The 21,501-nt window shown below is 41.7% G+C and overlaps 1 protein-coding gene across 1 annotated transcript in view; it reads left to right on the top strand.

The window, feature by feature from the left end:
* Positions 1 to 21,501, top strand: part of LOC139384039 (SET and MYND domain containing 3) — a 187,823-nt gene that overhangs the window by 9,656 nt on the left and 156,666 nt on the right. The window contains exons 2-5 of the mRNA XM_071128671.1: positions 9,038 to 9,101; positions 10,083 to 10,190; positions 10,538 to 10,592; positions 14,483 to 14,619. Coding sequence (XP_070984772.1) covers positions 9,038 to 9,101; positions 10,083 to 10,190; positions 10,538 to 10,592; positions 14,483 to 14,619 — 364 coding nt within the window. The remainder of the gene's footprint in view (positions 1 to 9,037; positions 9,102 to 10,082; positions 10,191 to 10,537; positions 10,593 to 14,482; positions 14,620 to 21,501) is intronic.

Raw genomic sequence — 21,501 nt, 5'->3', positions numbered from 1 at the left:
TAAAATAGAAGTCATTCCTATTTCTGGCGCAGATCGGGCTGTAAGTCCCGCCTCTCCCATCACCTCATTGGTTTATAGAAGCAGGTACCCACGTGCCATCTCCTCATTGGTTATGCCTACGTGGGTGATTGAAAGACGAACTGTGTTGCTGGTTGGTGTAGTAATACTATGAAGGTTTAGATGCCAATCACCATATAAATTCAAAGATGAAAAAGCCTGGAAGGAATAAAAATGACAAGAAACGATTTGGTTGACCGTTTTATGTGTGGATTAATTTTCGGAGTAGAGAACCTTGTGCATTTCAGGTAAAATAACAACTCAATGTTTATATCCCAAGACAAATTAGGTAGCAACAGCAAGCTAGCTAAATAGGACAAATTAGCCATTAAGTGCAAGCTAACTAGCTACATTTACAGAAATGTTTAATGCTTTTCGACCTGTCCCCAAATTAATGTCATTGGTTCATAGTTTGTTTTGATATTTTAACCTGCGTGTCATGATCGTGTTTGGTGTAGGGGGACAAAATAAATGTATGCACGATGGCGCACGCATGCAGCCGGTTTGGGTTCTGTGTCACTCCTGTGTTCCAATAGCATGTTGTGTTAGCTAATCCAAGTTTATCGTTTTTAAAAGGCTAATTGATCATTAGAAAACCCTTTTGCAATTATGTTAGCACAGCTGAAAACTGTTGTTCTGATTAAAGAAGCAATAAAACTGGCCTTCTTTAGACTAGTTGAGTATCTGGGACATCAGCATTTGTGGGTTCGATTACAGGCTCAAAATGGCCAGAAACAAAGAAATTTCTTCTGAAACTCGTCAGTCTTTTCTTGTTCTGAGAAATGAAGGCGAGAAATTGCCAAGAAACTGAAGATCTCGTACAACGCTGTGTACTACTCCCTTCACAGAACAGCGCAAACTGGCTCTAACCAGAATTGAAAGAGTGGGAGGCCCCGGTGCACAACTGAGCAAGAGGACAAGTACATTAGAGTGTTGTTTGAGAAACAGATGCCTCAAAAGTCCTCAACCGGCAGCTTCATTAAATTGTACCCGCAAAACACCAGTCTCAACAGTGAAGAGGTGACTCCGGGTTGCTGGCCTTCTAGGCAGAGTTGCAAAGAAAAAGTCATATCTCAGACTGGCCAATAAAAAGAAAAGATTAAGATGGGCAAAAGAACACAGACCCTGGACACAGGAAGATTGGAAAAAAGGTGTTGCGGACAGACGAATCGAAGTTTGAGGTGTTCGGATCACAAAGAAGAACATTCGTGAGATGCAGAAAAAATGTAAAGATGCTGGAGGAGTGCTTGGCGCCATCTGTCAAGCATGGTGGAGACAATGTGATGGTCTGGGGGTGATTTGGTGGTGGTAAAGTGGGAGATTTGTACAGGGTAAAAGGGATCTTGAAGGAACGCTATAACTCCATTTTGCAATGCCATACCCTGTGGACAGCGCTTAATTGGAGCCAATTCCCTCCTACAACAGGACAACGACCAAAAGCACAGTTCCAAACTACGCAATAACTATTTAGGGAAGAAGCAGTCAGCTGGTATTCTGTCTATAATGGAGTGGCCCGCACAGTCACCGGATCTCAACACTATTGAGCTGTTGTGGGAGCAGCTTCATCGTATGGTCCGTAAGAAATGCCCATCAAGCCAATCCAACTTGTGGGAGGTGCTTCAGGAAGCATGGCGTGAAATCTCTTCAGATTACCTCAACAAATTGACAACTAGAATGCCAAAGATCTGCAAGGCTGTAATTTCTGCAAATGGAGGATTCTTTGACGAAGGCAAAGGACACAATTATTATTTAAATTAAAAATCATTATTTATAACCTTGTCAATGTCTTCACTATATTTCCTATTCATATTGCAACTCATTTCATGTATGTTTTCATGGAAAACAAGGACATTTCTAAGTGACCACAACTTTTTAACAGTAGTGTAGATTTGTGATTACTCGATTTAAAAAGATCTTGGTCAACCAAACAATTGACAAATGGGGTCAGCTCTAGTAAGTAGGTGTGTGTGTGTGTGTGTGTGTCATCGATGCCGTGGTAAAGTTTTAGACGTTCAAATAGGCCATATGTGATTTTTATTGACCAGTGCAGCTGTAGCGGTTAGAATCTAGTCATCTTGATTAGCATCATAGTGACATTATCACTCGGACACCACGGTCTTGTCCGCTATAGCGGAATGGAAAACAAAAATGTGCGTTTATTTAGGCAAGTACCTGTTTCACTGTGTTTGAAAAGTTTATCTTCTGTCGCCATCAAACCTAGAGTTTTCGTCGTATAGAAGGATTGACAATACATTATTTGTTGTGGCCTTAATAATAATCATTTGTGTGTCGAGTAGGGTTGGTCTTTGTCCACATTTTCATACCATCATACCGTTTCTGTACGGTATTACCGGAAGTGCACGCAAGGGGCCCTATTTGAGAAGGGGGGTGAAAACGATTTTTTTATATATTTTTTTTATACACAAAACAATTTAGTCAACCGGGATCTTGATCCAGGAGGGGATTGAATGTCTCTGCTGTAACCAAGAAGCTTGATCTGGACACTTTTTAAATAGCACGTTAGCAAACCAAATGTATAGCTGGAACCCTGATCTGGATTCCATTTATTGGACACATCTTAGATTGAACTTATAAGTAGCATGCACCCCTGCAGCCTCCGAGTCTTCATCTATCACTATTTCACAATACCCCGGTAAACGATATCAACTGTACATCGCTCAAGCCTACCGTCCAAAGCGTCTCTTTTCCCAAGACGGCCTCTTCTATCCTGCCGTGTCCCTGGTCAGAAGATCAAATGTGGGCTTTGGTCACACAGCAGCTTACATTAGAATGCTCCAGGCATTACAACCTGCTATATACCATCTTAAACCTTGCGCATGCACACACAGACTTGTCAGATCAGAGGCCTGGAAATGAGAAAATCAGTCAGGCACGATGGGCAGCCCGTGGAAAAGGGCCCCGCTAATTACTACCTAACACTGAACCATCGCTATACAGCTTACTGAGGAAATGAATTACCATGCACACACTTCCATCAAAGGACACTTCCATCTTCATTCATCATGTACCCGTACCAGTATTCCATCTGATGAGAGTAAGAGAAAGAGAGCGAGAGAGAGAGAGAAAGGTACTTTAATTCTATATTGCTTGTCAACATTTCTTAATAAACTCACTTTAACATAGTCATGAATATTGATTAGGTGCCAGGATACGGATTCTCTCAAGCGGAACGTCATCACCTGCTAAGTCAACTAAAATACGCTCAGACGAGAGAGGGAGAAAGAGACAGGCAGGGGCTTTTTTTGTTGTTGTGATTTTCCCTTTAAAATGTATACCAAACAAAAACCAATGATTGCAAAGATAAATGTAGTCCTTGTGCATATAGTTGAACTATTTCCACAGAACATTTAGCAAAAACACATTTACTTGAAGAACAGTGCAGATATGAAGTTTGGTAACAAAATGACCTAGAGAGAGAGAGATGAAAGTCATGAGATGTGGTGGGGGGGGAGAAAAATAAAGATTTAGATGAGAAGATGCACATTTTGGGTACAGACCCCGAAGATGGACATATCTACAGTAGTCCTTGCCTTGAACTGGAGAAAGAGAACATAACAGAGATCTAATCGACTCAATAAAATAGGTCTTAACAGGACCAGGCCAATGAATTAACCCAATAACAGCAGTAGTCAATCTGTGTACAGTAATACTGATATTTACAGAGAAAGTAGACTGATTGAGGTCAACAGAATAGTGTGAGTCTGTCGGGGTGTCTACATGGTATGTATGTGTGAAAGCATATGAGGTCAGTAGAGCAGACCGGATTATTCACAGTCACTGTTGATCTGATGGTTCCAAATGTATCCCAGCATTCCTTGTGTGTGCATGCACTGGTTTATTCCACAACCTGTAGCCAGACCCAGTAATTACAGGACTGAGATGAAGGCTCTTTGTTCTCGTGTGTGTGTGTGTTGAGAGAACCCCATGGTTAGTGTAGATGTCCATCTTTCTCTGACTGGCTCTCTTTCTCTCCATAGGATCTCAGAACGATTAGCTATCTGCATGTCTGGCATATCATTAACTGATGCTTCTCGCTCTGTCTCTGTTTCTCTGTCATTCTACATCGATAATGTTATTGGTCATCTTTGAACAAAAGCAGTTCTGGCCAAGGACGCAGGCACACACACACACACACACACACACACACACACACACACACACACACAAGGTATAAATCCCAGTGTTTGCCAGGTCCTTATCCAGAGGAAGTCCAGTCCAAGCTGTTAAGGAAAAAGCTCTGAGTGATGTCATTACACAGAGCCTATATCCTGCCCAAGATAAATAGAGATAAAAGTAGTTCAAGTCCTGTAAAAGTTGTGTTGGGGAAAGCGTTCATGGGTGAACTGAATAATAAACAGAGCCATGGCATGAGATAGCCCACTGCTGTATCTGAAACGCAACTGGAAGGCTGTAGGTTTTATCATTCTGTTTGATTTACTATGTATCTGATCAGGATACTGGAGTAGTCTCTGGTGTATGTTTCAGCTCCTAGCTTTGACTTGATTCTTCACAAAACCACCACCAGGACAAAAAAAATACTATGATTTTGGGGGTATTTCACAAGATTTAATCTCTAAAATGGTCCTTAGTAGGAAAGATTGTTGACGTCTTTGTGAAATTTTTATCTAAAAGCATCATTGAGAAATAGTTCATCATATTCATGACATTGTGGCCTACCCAGGCCTCCTTTAAGACTTTGCTTTGTAGGTGCTACAAAGCAAACATTGGTCTCATATGAAGTATTAGCACTTTCTCTGTGATATGAGTCGTATTTGGATTTCTAACAATTTTCTTACATTCATTTATTTATATAAAAATATAAACATGATTTAAAAAAATAGGAAATGTTTGATTTTGATATTTTTCTATTTTTTGTTTAACATAATATTCTTTATGGGCATATCAAAGTCCCAGAGTGGGGTCTCTGCTACTTTTAGAGTTATGATCCAATTTGTAAGCATTACCAACAGAGTGAATGTGAAAATGGATTCAAAATGGTCGCCCTCTGCTGGAAATTTGCAGGACAAACAATGATACAAGTAAAAGGAGGGCTGTGATTGGTTAGATGGCCTACTATGCCAATAGGGCTCCAAGGAGTGGTTCTGTAACTGTTCTCAATCTTCATAAACCGTGGTGATATTAAATATTAGCAATATTAATGTGCAACTTAGACGTTCTATTTTCTCCTAATATTGCAAAACAATTCGTATGTTCAGGTAGTGCCCATCGGTTATGATTGTTTCAACCTCTGTGTTGAAGTCGTGTTTTTACTGTCAATTTCTGGTTTCAAATTAGCACCAAAAACTACACTAACCATGAGCCTAAGTGTTTCTGCCGCCACAGAAACAGATCCTGGGTCTGTTCTAACGCACACGACAAGTTCAGTTTGCGTCTGTGACGGTGCTATCGCGAGTGCCATCATATGTTCGTTAACAGATGTCATGGTTTATTTTCGGGACGAAGAGAAGTGTGAAATGCATTCTCTATAAAAGGAGCAGTCAGCAGCACAGCAGTGTCGTGTGTATGCGTGTTTGATTCATAAAAAATAGAAGTATCCTTATATTATGTTTATAAACATCACAAGCTTTCTAGTGGTTGTTTTCCGCCTAGTAGAGAAGACTACTGTCATTAGGCTTCACCAAAGCTAGCACAGACAAAAGGGGAAACCTTTAGTTATCAGTATCTTTGATGCTACTGTGTACGGTTACTTAGCAAGCTAATTAGAAATTTGAAACAACCGCCATGTTTCAAGAATGCCCAGTGGTCACGTGACTTGTATATGTTCTGGGATTGGACAATACAAACCGCAGTGCTGTGTGGGATGAGTAGTTTGTTTGCCCCCTAATTCTGGTATGTACACGGTCTTGTACACAACTTTTTTTTTTTTCATAAAGCAGAGTGCTTTTTAATTAAAGCGATTTTTATCTTTTTAATATATGATTCACCCCGTGTGTGTGTGTGTGTGTGTGTGTGTGTGTGTGTGTGTGTGTGTGTGTGTGTGTGTGTGTGTGTGTGTGTGTGTGTGTGTGTGTGTGTGTGTGTGTGTTGAATAGGTAACAAAAAAACATTTGGAACCACAGTAAAGAGCATGTTGTTGAAATTGGTATGTGGCATGTCAGTTCTGGAAATACGGTATAACCACGGGAAGAGGTGCGTGGCCCGTCCTGTTTCTCTGTTTAAAATGGGCCTAAACTTTAAAACTGGCAGAGATCCCCCTCTGGAACTGTGATATTCCCCTAGAGTATATTATATTCAACAATATATACAAACATTTGCCAAATCTACATTGTTTTATTTTCAATATTCATGTTTCTTTTTTATATGCACAAATAAATGTAAGAAAATTGTTATTCAAGTTAAAATACTACTCATATCACAGAGAAAGTGGTAAAGCTTCATATGACACCAATGTTTACTTTGTAGCACCTACGGATGAAACATTATGGAGTCTTAATAAAGGAGGCCTGGGTAAGGCAACAATGTCATAAATATGCCATGTTTTTTTTTTCCTGGTTTCATGAAGAATCACTCTTATGGACTTCATTGAACCATTGAATGTTTTTTACAGTCAAGTCTGTAGTTTTTCATCATTCTCTCCTCTGACTTCCCTTATCTCTCTGCATGTTATAGAAACAGACCCAGGAAATGCCTGTTGGAAGATTTTAAGTGGTTCTGACCCCCATATATAGTTAGTTGTGTGTGCGTGTTAGGAGGAGGTTATTAGGGAATAGGGAGGGTAAGTGTGTTAGCTGCGTCTCAGAGAGCCAAAAACAACTGCAAAGTATTTTAACCATTCTGACAAATGAATGGATAGGAAACACTTTGTCTTTCATGCTGAGAGGAACCAGGCCGCTGCCAGCAGTGTGTGTGCTTGCGTGTGTGCAGCCTAGTAATGTGAGCTAAGATTACGTCCTTAATGTCACATTCTCATGCGTCAGTGGCAAAATCATAAGGACCACTCATAATACTTCATGATTAGATTACATATGTTTGGATTGTGCAGCTTTCTGTTGGAATTACTTTACAAAGGGAGAAAATAAAACATGTACACACACACACACACACAGGCACACAAGCCTCAGGCACAGACCGACGTAGAAATGCTGAACACAGAACATTGAGCGAGTCATGTTGATTTGACTGGAGCAAGCTATTAACCAGATATACCCAGGGGTCGTGTCTATCCGTTGTCAGACATCATGCACACACAGTTCAGAAGACTGAGAGATTTGAAGAAATATGTTAAGTAGACACACACACACACTTACTGCTTGATACATACTGCTGATGAAAGTGTGGTTAGTCATGCCATTCAAATTATGTCTTGGGGCATACTGTACCCCAGTGACTGGTTTCAGTGGATCCTCTTCAGGTTCAGAAACAACCTGTGTCTCAAATGCTACCTAGTATTATCTAGGACTAGGTTATAGGGTGTCATTTAGGGCAGTGTTTCCCAACTCCGGTCCTCGAGTTAACCCCAACGGCACAGATTCTTAATTTGAAGACTTTCATGATCTGGGTATCTGAGATACAGTGCTTTCAGAGAGTATTCACAACCCTTGACCTTTTCCACATTTTGTTGTTTTACAAGTTGGAATTAAAATTGTTGACGAAAAAACATGACAATTAAATCAATCTAAAGAAAATACTAATGTCAAAGTGGAAGAAAAATTCTAACATTTGTAAAAAAATATATAAAAAATAATGAAAAATACAACACTAATATTTCTCGATTCCACACCTGGATTTGCCCATTATTCTTTTCAAAATTCTTCAAGCTCTGTCAAATTGGTTGTTGATCATTGCCAGACAACCACTTTCAGATATTGCCATAGATTTTCAAACAGATTTTATTGAAAACTGTAACTCGGCCACTCAGGAACATTCACCCTCTTCTTGGTAAGCAACTCCAGTGTTGATTTGGCTTTATGTTTTAGGTTATTGTCCAGCTGAAGGGTGAATTAATTTCCCAGTGTCTGGTGGAAAGCAGACTGAACCAGGTTTTCCTCCAGGATTTGTCCTGTGCTTAGCTCCATTCCATTTCCTTTTTTGTTTGTTTTTATCCTGAAAAACTCCCCAACGATTACAAGCATACACATAACATGATGCAGCCACCACTATGATTGAAAATATGGAGGTACTCAATAAATATGGTGGTACTCTGCAATGTGTAGTATTGGATTTGCCCCAAACATAACACTTTTTTTATTCAGAACAAAAAGTTAATTGCTTTGCCACATTTTTTGCAGTGTTACTTTCGGGCCTTGTTGCAAACAGGATGCATGTTTTGGAATATTTATTTATTCTGTACAGGATTTCTTATTTTCACTCTGTCATTTAGGTTAGTATTGTGGAGTAACTACAATGTTTTTGATCCATCCTCAGTTATCTCTTATCACAGCCATTAAACGCAAACTGTTTTAAAATCACCATTGACCTCGTTGTGGTTTCCTTCCTCTCTGGCAACTGAGTTAGGAAGGACGCCTTTATCTTTGTAGTGACTGGGTGTATAGATATTCAATAGGTCGCCTTTGCAAGACATTATTTAGGCTTGCCATAACAAAGGGGTTTAGTACTATTGACGTCTTGAGTCAATAGTATTTTACCCATTTTGTTATGGAAAGCCTCAATAAGTTCATGAGTAAACCATTGCATAGTTACTTAAGCTTTTATTTTTTTAATGAATTTGTAATAATGTCAAACAATTCCACTTTGACATTATGGTGTATGCCAGTGACGACACATCTCAATTTAAAATTCAGGCTGTACCCCAACAATGTGGAAAAGGTCAAGGGGTGTGACGAATACTTTCTGAAGGCACTGTATGTGGGGCACTGCCTCAGAGGAAAAACTCCCCAAATCAACTGTGAGTTAATGTTGTTTCTCTCTCTCGATCTACCTCTCCCCTCCCCTGTATCTCTCTCTCTCTGTCTCCCACGCTCTCCCTCTGTCTCTTTAGGCGTGAAACCCTCCTGAGATGTTCTCAGTGTAAGGTAGCGCGGTATTGTGACGTCACCTGCCAGGTAAGCAGCCCAACTAGAAGTTCTCTCATTTTGTCCATTGCTGTTTCCACTCATTCAAGTACCTAAAGAAAGGGAAGATGGATGTGAAAGAAATAACCCTATTGTAGGGGAACAATAGACCTAGGGATGTGTGTCTGTGCAGTGTAACATCTGAGACTGACCTAATTCCTACATCAGCACATGATGTCACCTAATGAAATGAATGACACAATGCTGTCCACTGCTGCTCCCCATATAAACTGGTTTCCATTACACAACAGGTGTGCGTTTGTGACAAATGTGTGTGTGTGTGTGCTCATCTATCTCATCCTTCTGGGCAGTGTTTCCCCTAGAGTATTTCCAGGCATGGTGCAAAGCAACATCCAGACCCTGTTGCACCAAAATTGAAATCAACAGAAGTCTTGTATAGTGCAAACACTGCTTCTGTGTAAATTAGAATCTGACATGCACAGATCTCAAGCCAACACGGTATATTCACCTTTTAGCCATCTTTCTTTCACATCGATGCTAACCTTTACATTTAAGGTCACTTTATTGGTCAACTGCACACGAGGTCCTATCGAAATTTGACTTGTGCTTTTAATCCCTCCAACTGTGACCTTATACTGTTAGTGTAACCCCGAACCCTAGTGTAGCCTACGCTCCTCTCTGATATGACACGTTACCATTCACCTCTGATTTCCCGCTAACAAATGCTTCTGACTTCCCAACCCACTCACTCGCACACGCATGCACGCACACAGCCATACACACATGCACACTCATGCACATCTGCCTGTGTGTGTTTGTAAAGTGCACACAATTTTTCCCCTCTCTTCCACTTTACGTTGCCTTAACTTTTATTTTCAAGAATTCATTCCCTTCAGTTTTTTTTCCAATTCTCTCGACGCCTTTTCAGTTTGTACTGGTCCTATTCCTATATCTTTTCTACCCATATGAACACAAATAAAATATTTTTTAAATGATGTGTTTTCTCTCCAGAAACAGGCATGGTCGGACCATAAGAGGGAGTGTAAATGTCTCCGCAGCCTCCATCCCAGAATCCCCACTGACTCTGTCCGTCTGGCAGCCAGGATCATCTTTAGATTGGTACGCCTCCCCTGACTCGCTCAACGATTGGTTCAATGTCCTGAATTGACTGGTCAATCCGTTTTTCAATCCAGTCATTTCAGGAAGTCATTTGAAACTTATTTCAGAAGTTGAAAAATCCTCACAGAAAATGAAGATGGAATTGAGCCCAACCCTTTACTAGGGTTAACAGACCTGGATGAGAAAGGTTGTTTCGTTTTTAGACGGTTCTCGTGATAAAAAATTGATCTCGTCTAGTTTTACACTTCTTCCTCTTTTACCATTTTCCTCTTTTTGTTTTTCCACCACTTCTACCTCCTACATCTCTCTCCCTCCTCCCCCTCTCTCTCCCTCTTCTCTTCCTTTAGTTGAGTCCATCGCAGACTTCTCCAGGGCTGTGTTCTTTAGAGGAGCATGAGTCACGTAAGTCTCTCCCACCTCCCCTACAAAAGTGACATTCAATACTTTGTTTTGCCTTTCTCTTCTAACAAAACAACATATATACTTATGGAAAGATACAGAGTCAATCACAATATCCTCCAAACACAAACATCAACTCAGACAGCAGGAGAAGTCCTTTCTAGCCTGGCATGGCCGTGCATCTGCAGGTGGTGTTTACATGTTGTCCCCAGGTCTCAGATTAAGTACACAACGTCAGCTACAGGACCAGGTGTTGGTTAGACGTGACAGACAAAGTGGGGACAGTATTAGACACAGGGACATTGTCAGACATATTGGGGACATCATACCTAGTTGAGACGGTACCAGACACCGTTTCAGACATAGTTTGGTCAGTGAAAGACATAATGGGGACATTAGATATGATGAGGACAGTGTCAGACATAATGGGGACATTAGACAAGATGAGGACAGTGTCAGACACATTGTGGACAGTAGTAGGGGCGGAAGGATAAATTATATCTGTCTGGCTAAAACCTGTGGCTCTCTTCCAGTCTCTTAGTCTAGCTAGCAGCTTCCCACAACATGGGAATATAACCAGAGCATCACCCCTCATGAAATATACAGGAAGCGGTCAACAAGGCAGCTCAGATGTGACCAAAGCATTCTTCTCATTAAAATGGTGATCATGAAGTCTCTGTTTTGACTATGTTGGTCGACTAGCATGCAGATACTGTATATGGTAGAAACAGTATGGTGTCGGTGACCGTAACCAGTATTAATGGACCCAGGTTATTTAGCTTGTCATGATCAGAAACTAAGATGGTGGCAGAGAGACCCCTCCAAGTACCTACTGTGGAAACCACTAGGAAGGGAAGGAAAAAATAATAGGCACCACCACTAGATTATGGTTTTTGAAGATTTTTCTTTTCATTTTTTTTTCTCCACAATTTATTTAACCAGGGGAAACCCATTGAGATCAGGGTCTCATTTTACAAGGGTGCCCTAGGAACAATACATCAACATGGTCAGTCTCAATACAACACTATACATTTACAATTACACATTAGAACAAATGCAATTCAAAAGCAACAGATACAATTACACACCCGTCAACACAAGTGCAGTTACAGTGCATTCGGAAGGTATTCAGACCCCTTCTCTTTTTCCACATTTAGTTACGTTACAGCCTTATTCTAAAATGGATTAAATACATGGTTTTCCTCATCAATCTACACACAATACCCCATAATGACAAAGCGAAAACAGGTTTTTAGAAATGTTTGCAAATGTATTACAAATACAAACAGAAATACCTTATTTACGTAAGTATTCAGACCCTTTGCGATGAGACTCGAAAATGAGCTCTAGTGCTTACAGTGCATGTCAGAGCAAAAACCAAGCGAGGAGGTCGAAGGAATTGTCTGTAGAGCTCCGAGACAGAATTGTGTCGAGGCACAGATCTGGGGAAGGGTACAAAACATTTCTGCAGCATTGAAGGTCCCCAAGAACACAGTGGCCTCCTCCATCATTCTTAAATGGAAGAAGTTTGGAACCACCAAGACTCTTCCTGAGCTGGCCGCCCGGCCAAACTACCAATCGGGGGAGAGGGCCTTGGTCAGGGAGGTGACAACCATCTCTGCAGCACTCCACCAATCAGGCCTTTATGGTAGAGTGGACAGACGGAAGCCACTCCTCAGTAAAAGGCACATGACAGCCCGCTTGGAGTTTGCCAAAAGGCACCTAAAGGAACCAGCACATGAGAAACGATATTGTCTGGTCTGATGAAACCAAGATTGAACTCGTTGGCCTGAATGCCAAGCGTCATGTCTGGAGGAAACCTGGCACCATCCCTACGGTGAAGCATGGTGGTGGCAGCATCATGCTGTGGGGATGATTTTCAGCGGCAGGGACTGGGAGACTACAGGACAACAACCTGTTGACAACAACAGGACAACAACCCTAAGCACACAGCCAGACTTGAACTCGATCCAACATCTCTGGAGAGACATGAAAATGGCTGTGCAGCAATGCTCCCCATCCAACCTGACAGAGCTTGAGAGGAACTGCAGAGAAGAATGGGAGAAACACCCACCAAATACAGGTGTGCCGAGCTTGTAGCGTCATACCCAAGGAGACTCGAGGCCGTAATCGCTGCCAAAGGTGCTTCAACAAAGTACAGAGTAAATGGTCTGAATACTTATGGAAATGTGATATTTCAGTTTTGTATTTGTAATACATTTCTACAAACCTGTTTTTGCTTTGACATTATGGTGTATTGTGTGCAGATTGATGAGTGAAAAAAAACAATTTAATCAGTTGTAGATGATATGGCTGTAATGTAACTAAATATGGAAAAAGTCAAGGGGTCTGATTACTTTCCGAAAGCACTTCAAGCATTTTCAGTAATGTCACGGTGAGGGAGAGCACCCACACAGCAATGGAGAGTCAGTTGGATTTCCTAATGGAGCGATTACTCTGGTACCACAGCGCTTTCATCACATATCGCTCCAGGGGGATGCACATCATCAAGAAAATGTTGACAAAGAATAAGAGCAAGAAATGTACGTAGAATGTTTGAGTAAATCCTAACGGTTGTCCCCTGGTTATGAAATGCACAGCCCTGATTGAAGACCTAGATGAGATCTGAGATGAGAAGATGGATGACAAATATAACAGGAGCCACGTTAGTAGCTCCGCGTAACAGAGTATAGCTAGCCACATAGATAGCAGGCAGAGCAACACAGTACAATATGAAATCAATGGTCGCTTCGAAAACTCTTTGAGTGACTATTCATGTTCAGGAGATCTTAAGTATTCCAGATTTTTTTTCCCAGCACAGAATACCATATCTGAGGAGTCATGGCGTATGACGTATGCTCCATTTCTATTTTAGAGTTCAAGTTTGTGAGAAGTTCCGAGTGTCATTTGTGTCGTGCATCTTGTCTTCTATGTAGAATCTCATGTGATATCCATAGCTGAAGTACATTTCATATAGGCCTGATTTATGTGTGTTCTGTGTATTAAACTGTGATTAACAAACTGCAGCTCGTCAGTTTTGGGTTGTTGATCGTCTCATGTGTATATCATATTCTTTGTGTATTTTATGTTTTCAAGTGTTCCAAAATATATGAGCGTTCAATTGTTTTATCCCAGACTGTAGAGTTTACAGTAGACTGGTGAGCCACGTATATTCATTTACCCACCACAAACAAACATGTAGCAGGGACTTAAACGTCACTGAACAGAAACCTGTTAGACCGGTGTTTCCCAACTCTGCTCCTTGAGAACCCCCAACAGCACTCATTTTTGTTGTAGCCTCTGACAAACTCACCTGATTCAACTCATTGAGGGCTTGATGATTAGTGTACAAGTTGAATCAGGTGTGCTTGTCTTGGGGCTACAATAAAAATGTGTGCTGTTGGGGGTACTGGAGGACTGGAGTTTGACCATAGAGAATAGACAACAGACATTTTGATCGTTTCTGATGTGGTGATTGATTGTATTTATTTTACATTACTTCATTCTTTTCATGATATTAAGGCCCGCATATGTATAAACATTTTGTAATATACTTCAACACATTACTATAGCACGAAATATTGATCTGCCCAATACATTGATCTTTTCATGATATACTGTTGACACCATTCTGAATCAGGTCATATTTATTTCTGTAAATCAAGTGTCATTTGTAGTAGTTACTTATAGGATAGTCAATGTTGTGCGCACCTCTCTTTGTCTGTGTGGATCGTTACCGGACTTCCTCTCAGCAACAAATATAGCGTAGATTTCTTTTTTTCTTCATACTTACATGTTGATTACTTAGCAGGAAAAATGAATAATGCGAAAACAAAGACCGACCGTGTCACTGTGCTCGTGAGGCTCCACTGACCGCTCTTTCTCCTATACAGACCTGTGTGATATGGGAGAGGAGAGGAGGGAGGGTCTGTCTCAGCTGAGCTCCATGCTCCAGCACTACATCCAACAGGAAGTCCCCAACATCATGCAGGAACTACCTGCCGTGGACCCCCTCAGCCTGCTGGCCAAGGTAGATCACTGCAGCTGTGTGTTTGTGTGTGGCTTGCATGCATGCGAGACAGACAGACATAGAACGATGTGTTGTCCCAATGATGTGAAACAAGATGGAGTAGTGAAGAGGCAGGGCCCACACTATAGTACCCAGTCTCTCTCACTGCAGCCTGTTTCTCTGCGCTGTTGGTGGGCTGGTCATACCTTCACATATGTCTAAAAGATTCCCAGCAGGCCTGATGTGTAAATGGTGTGTGTTTGTAGACAGTAAAAGTGTGTTGTTCCTGGTATTCCTGATGATCTCAATGTGTTTCTCAGCATGAAACCGGACCTCACTCCTCCCAGGTCTTCAACCTGCAGCTGCTTTCCACTCATGTACTTCTCTAGGCTGTTTCTGTCTCTTAATCAGGTGTGTGTGTGTGTCGCATGAGTATACATTTGTGTGTGAGATGAACTGTTATAAAAAGCAACAGCTGTTTTACATTACATGGCTAGCTAGCCTCCTGGGCCCATCTCTGTCTTTATAAACCATCTCACACCAAGACCTGGTTCTGATAACCATCACTGTTCAAATAGCAAACATAAACACCTGTGTGTGTGTGTCAGAGAGAGACAAAGACGCTCTCTACAGTGAGTCCTTCTGTGGAACTCCACATCTACATAATGCAAATCAGTCCAACTTTAGTCCAGATTTCCTGGACAGAGAAGGTGAGTTAAGGGGAGAGAGAAAGGGGGTGGGGTGGACAGACGGGGATGGACCGACGGACAATGAGACCGTCAGACTGCTGGACTGACAGACAGACAGGCAGACAAAAATAGCTGAATGACATTTTTAATATCAGACAGGATTCACACTGCCCCTGGGATAACACACATACACACCAACACACACACATAGCTAGTCCCTTGGAAAGAAGGACTCTCTTTAGTGATGAATGGGATGTGTTTCACTTTAATAAAAAAAAATGTGTCATGCGAATTGAGGCTGTTCTGAGAGCAAAAGGGGGTAACAAACGCTATTAGGAAGGTGTTCCTAATGTTTTGTACACTCAGTGGCCAGTTTATTAGGTACATCTAGAACCGGGTCAGAACCCCTTTTGCCTCCAGAACAGACTGAATTATTTGGGGCATGGAAACATTGCTCAATTGGTATCAAGGAGTCTAACGAGTAACAGGAAACCATTCCCCACTGCCTCCAGCCTGTACCGTTGAGACCAGGCAGGATGGGGCCATGGGCCCAAATCCTGATTCTGCCATCAGCATGACCCAACTGGAATCGGGATTCGTCGGAGCAGGCAATGTTTTTCCACTCCTCAATTGTCCAGTGTTGTTGATTCACTTGCCCACTGGAGCTGCTTCTTGTTTTTAGCTGATAGGAGTGGAACCCGGTGTGGTCGTCTGCTGCAATAGCCCGTCCGAGGGCACGAGTTGTGTGTTCCGAGATGCCGTTCTGCACACCACTGTTTTTATTGCATCGTTATTTTCCTGTTTGTGGCCCGCCTGTTAGCTTGCACGATTCTTGCCATTCTCCTTTTTTACCTCTCATCAATGAGCTGTTTTCGCCCACAGGACTGATGCTGACTGGATGTTTTTTGTTTGTCGCACCATTCTCGGTAAACCATAGGTACTGTCGTGCTTGAAAAGCCTAGGAGACCTGCTGGAACCGGCGCACATGGCACCGACTATCATACCACGCTCAAAGCCGCTTAGGTCACTCATTTTGCCAATTCTATCGTTCAATCGAACAGTAACTGAATGCCTTGATGCCTGTCAGCCTGCTTTAACCATTTTCATGAACAGGGTGGTGTACCTAATAAACAGTCCACTAAGTATGATTAAAAAATAGTAATATTCTAACACAGTAATTTGATTAATAAAATGTTTAATCAATCGTCTTCCTCAAATGGCCTGGAGAATGAAGAAAATGATGATGCACTCTTTGCGAGAGGGAGGGAATCTGATTTGATTGGTCCTCAACTCAAGGCTCAGACTCTTATTTTTAGGATAAAGTAAAGTTAGCCTGCCCCAGAGCAGGTTACATTCGAAGGATTCGTTACCATAGAAATTTACCTGGTGTTGTGACTTTACATTCATTAATTATTTAATCCACTAACGATGTTTAATTGTTATCCAATTGAAATTAATCATGTAACACTTAACTCATTAGGATTTGGAGCACCACGGAAGAGGTTGTTTTAAAGAGTGACAATCTGAATTAAACTCTAAGGTATATCTATTACATCGATAAACAGTCATCTTATAAATCTTATCATATCCTCATTCTGACAGTCATAGCCACATGCATCTGCAAAAACCACAGCCTTGCTCATGATTCAGTACTGCACCAATTGGTTTTAATTATTTATTTACTAGCTAACTAAATAATAACACAGAATAAACATACAACCTTTACATGAGACAAAGGTCCCTGGCGGACTGACACAATATGGTATTTTACCCAACGACATGGGGTGTAAGAAAGAGACACTTATTGTGGATACGTTCTGTAACTATTTTCACAATCATATAGTTTGCACACGAACCGCCGCCTGTTCGAAATAAGAGATCATAAATGTATTTACGTGTGGGTCCTCTTGTCCGTTGTGTAGTCCTGAACATAACTACAGAGTTCACTCTTCCATTTGCTCCTGAAGCTGCTTATTTGAAGATAAGCCAGTTGTGATGATGGTTCCAGTGCGGTGAGGAGAGTAGTGTACTGCGGTGATTTGAGACTCATAGTAGGATGGGATGGTTTGAAGAGTTTGAGATATTTGACTCAGGACAGCTAATCAGCTGTACCAGTGATTGTCTGAGAGGGGAGTTTTACGCCTCTTCCTCCTCGTGTTGATAGTCAGGATTTAGACCACTTCAGACGTAGGCTGCAGCTCCCCGTCTTTCCTGTTCTAAAGAAAGGTGAGTTTATTTCTTCACCTTGTGTTGAGGTTCAAAGTTCCAACCATTTCAGACATGTAGCTATTGCGCCACGCTTTTCTGGTCTAAAGTTAATTTCGTTACCAAGGCTTTTTATGCACACTGGCCAAAGGGGACGTCTCCTTCCGTCTAACACGTTTTCTGACCTCACTCGGGGCGTGGCTACTTAATGTGCAAAGGATATGATTGGAAGTTCTCTTATGACTCCTAAAATCACAATATCATAACAAAAATACTTCATCATTTTTTTCATATCCTGGATGGATGGAAACTTGACAGGTAAAGGGGGTATCCTTTTCAATTTAGTATTTTGTCCATACAGTTTTTAATGACATCACAAAATTAAAAACAATGTGACATCAGTTTTCTATAACTCCCCACTGACCATTCAGAACATTCTTTGTTAGAATTATTGTTCCATTATCTACTTTTTTGGACATTATAGTTTTGGGTGGGCAAAAGTCTGGAGACAAGACATTCCTTTAGGCAATATCGGAGCGTAGAGCGGGAGTCCTCTCCTGCTTAATTACGACCGGGTGAGGAGGTGTCAAAATCCACACACCAGTTCTCTCCTCCCCTCTGCGGGTGAGAGAAGGTCTGGTTACTGTCAGCCATTGCCAAACTGATCTGACCCAATGTGATCCTCACAGGACAGCCATGACACTGGCTAAAAGGTGATCCACTTTTGTGTCAACGGGTATTCCGAGTTGAACTCAGAAGTTACCAAAGCTAGCTCGTCAAACTCCTCTATCCCGTGTCGTAGTACGCCCCTCTGATTTGTAAAGAGTATGTTTTTGTACACAATGTGTTGTTCCTGGTATTCCTGATGATCTCGTTGTGTTTCTCAGCATGAAACCGGAACTCACTCCTCCCAGGTCTTCAACTTGCAGCTGCTCTCCACTCATGTACTTCTCTAGTGTCAGGTGTGTGTGTTTTTTTGTTGTGTGTGTGTGTGTGTGTGTGTGTGTGTTGTGTGTGTTTTTTTGTTGTGTGTGAGTGAGCGCATTTAAATGAATGTCTTGTTTAAATTTGTTATTTACAGTTGCGTGATTTGTTATAATTTTGTGTGTTATCCCAGGCTAGAATTGGAACCAGAGATGAGGTTAGTTAAGGTGATGGTCTTGTCAGGGACGCACAAACAACTGTTGTGTGAATGTACATTTGTGTGTTTTATTAGGTTGTGTGTGTGTGTGTATGTGTGTGTGTGTGTGTGTGTGTGAGAGATGAACTGTTATAAAAAGCAACAGCTGTTTTACATTACATGGCTAGCTAGCCTCCTGGGCCCATCTCTGTCTTTATAAACCATCTCACACCAAGACCTGGTTCTGATAACCATCACTGTTCAAATAGCAAACATAAACACCTGTGTGTGTGTGTGTCAGAGAGAGACAAAGACGCTCTCTACAGTGAGTCCTTCTGTGGAACTCCACATCCTATAGTACATAATGCAAAAGGGAGAGCGGTACAGACCGACAGGCGGACAGAACTGGTCTGATTAGGCTGAGGCGTCATGGAAGGAAGGTATAATCTCCATTACAAATGAGTGAGTGGGCTGTTTCTCCACTTAGTGTAGTCTCTTCCCCGAACGAATAGTTCAATATCAAACAGGATTCACACCGGCCCTGGGATAACACATGCACACACTCTGGGATAAGTGGGTGTTTTGTGTGTGTTTTCACTGTTATTGTATTTATTTATTCGTTATTAAGTCAAAATTATCCTCGGCCTTGACTGGTGTGGAGGAGGAATTCCCAATTAGTGTGGGATAGAAAAAGTTTCTGTGGCGATGAGAACTGGAAAACCCTGATTTTTAAACAGGAATGCTCCGATGGGACCTCTAACATTCCGAGGGAGGAAAAGAGCGATGGAGAGAGGAGTATCGACTCGTTTAATTAAAGTTGCGGAGCGAGGGTTGGTTGTCACCCTGGAGAAAGGGAGCGGGAGAGAGGGAGAGAAAGAGATTGTATGTGTGAGAGAGTTATTGAAACAGAATACTCCTCATGCATTCATGAGCACAGATAGAATATATTATTCTGTAAGGTTCTGTTACTGTTGGAATCTTTCAGCTCTTGTTTGACTTGCTTGGTTTCTTCTAGTTTCTGAAGAATAACTGAGTAAATTACCCTATGCAATGGGGTGCTGACTGGATGAACATACAGCTCAGACTTATTTTGGTTTTGGTCAATAACTGATATCTCATACTTGGCGAGGGTGAACCAGAGATGGATGGAGAGAGCGATGAAGTGGCAGGTCTGTATCCATCTACCCGGAAGAAAAAGAGAGCTGGAGAGTCGGGGAGAGAGACCACCCACTCAGATGTGTGTGTGTGTGTGTGTGTGTGCGCGTGGTGTCTGGCCTTTTGCACTTTGCCCTTTGAACATACGTGTGACATATGTTGGCATCAGGTCTGAGACACTCCTCCTCATCACTCACTCCCTTTCACTTTTCCCTCCTTTCATCTCTCTCTTCCCCCAGGCTGAATATTGCCTTTGGTCATTCAATAATAATATTGTGTGTGGGTGTGGTTGCCTGAGGGAGGACCAGTGCAGACACACTCATAATTACCCTTGAGGTCATTGAGGTCAATGGCCATACGGCAGACCACCAAAATCATATACTGGTATAGACACATAGCACACACAGTATTCCTGATAATCCCATTATGGGAACGTGGAGTTGACAGTGGGAGAGAACCACAGCACCTGGGAATGATGGCTGTTGGATGGAATACTACACTGTTTCAGCTCCATGGAATTACCACTAATTCTCATAGTTTATTATGGTATGTCCAGTATTCCGTGGCAGTGTTTCTTAACCTTTTTTTATTCCAGGGACTGCCATGGTCTTTTCTGGGCAAGGAACAGGCAAGCTATGGCCCTTCCTCCTTGGGTTTATATTACATCTAACACTATAGATCCAATTAAACGAGTGTCAGGCTTCTGACTATCTCAGGGACCGCTCAGCATTATCCTAGGGACCGGTAGTGGCACCGGACCGCAGGCTGAGCAACACTGCTCCCTGGCCTCCCTGTCAATTGATCCCAGGTGCTAGGTAGCACCTCGGTATAGGGAGGGAAACTTCACCTGATAGTAGCTGAATGTAACATGAATGCAATACACCATCATATTATTATGTAGTTGTAGCCAATGCTAGGCTTATGACCATGATAATTCACTGATATTAAATCCTCTCTATGAAGAGACACTGAAAACGTTCAAGAGAGCTGAGGGCCGTAGGTAGTAGTTTGCACATACACACACACACACACACACACACACACACATCGGGACCAAGGCGATGTGCATTGTTCCACAGTGACTTCCTGTGGGAGAGGAAATTATGCACCTCCGCTGTCCCATCAACCTCTCCTTCTCGCCCCACTGACCTAGCGCGCGCACGCACACACACACACACAAAATCTATGTAGGAATGAATTAAGACTATATACGTATATGAATGAGCAATGTCAGAGCGGAACGGACTAAGATACAGTAGAATAGAATAGAGTATATACATATGACATGAGTAATGCAAGATATGCAAACATTTTTAAGTGACTAAGATACTGGAGAAGTATAGAGAACAGTATATACATATGAGATGAGTAATGCCAGATATGTAAACATTTTTAAGTGACTAAGATAACGTAGAATAGTATAGAATACAGTATATACATATGAGATGAGTAATGCCAGATGTAAACATTATTAAGTGACTAAGATAACGTAGAATAGTATAGAATACAGTATATACATATGAGCTGAGTAATGCCAGATGTAAACATTATTAAAGTGACTAGTGTTCCATTCCTTAAAGTGGCCAGTGATTTCTAGTCTATGCCTATAGGCAGCAACCTCTAATGTGCTAGTGATGGCTGTTTAACAGTCTGATGGCCTTGAGATAGAAGCTGTTTATCAGTCTCTCGGTCCCAGCATTGATGCACCTGTACTGACCTCGCCTTCTGGATGAT

The sequence above is a fragment of the Oncorhynchus clarkii genome, chromosome 25 (genome assembly GCF_045791955.1).
Source record: "Oncorhynchus clarkii lewisi isolate Uvic-CL-2024 chromosome 25, UVic_Ocla_1.0, whole genome shotgun sequence".
NCBI lineage: Eukaryota > Metazoa > Chordata > Actinopteri > Salmoniformes > Salmonidae > Oncorhynchus > Oncorhynchus clarkii.
This window is presented reverse-complemented; position numbering and strand designations above follow the sequence as displayed.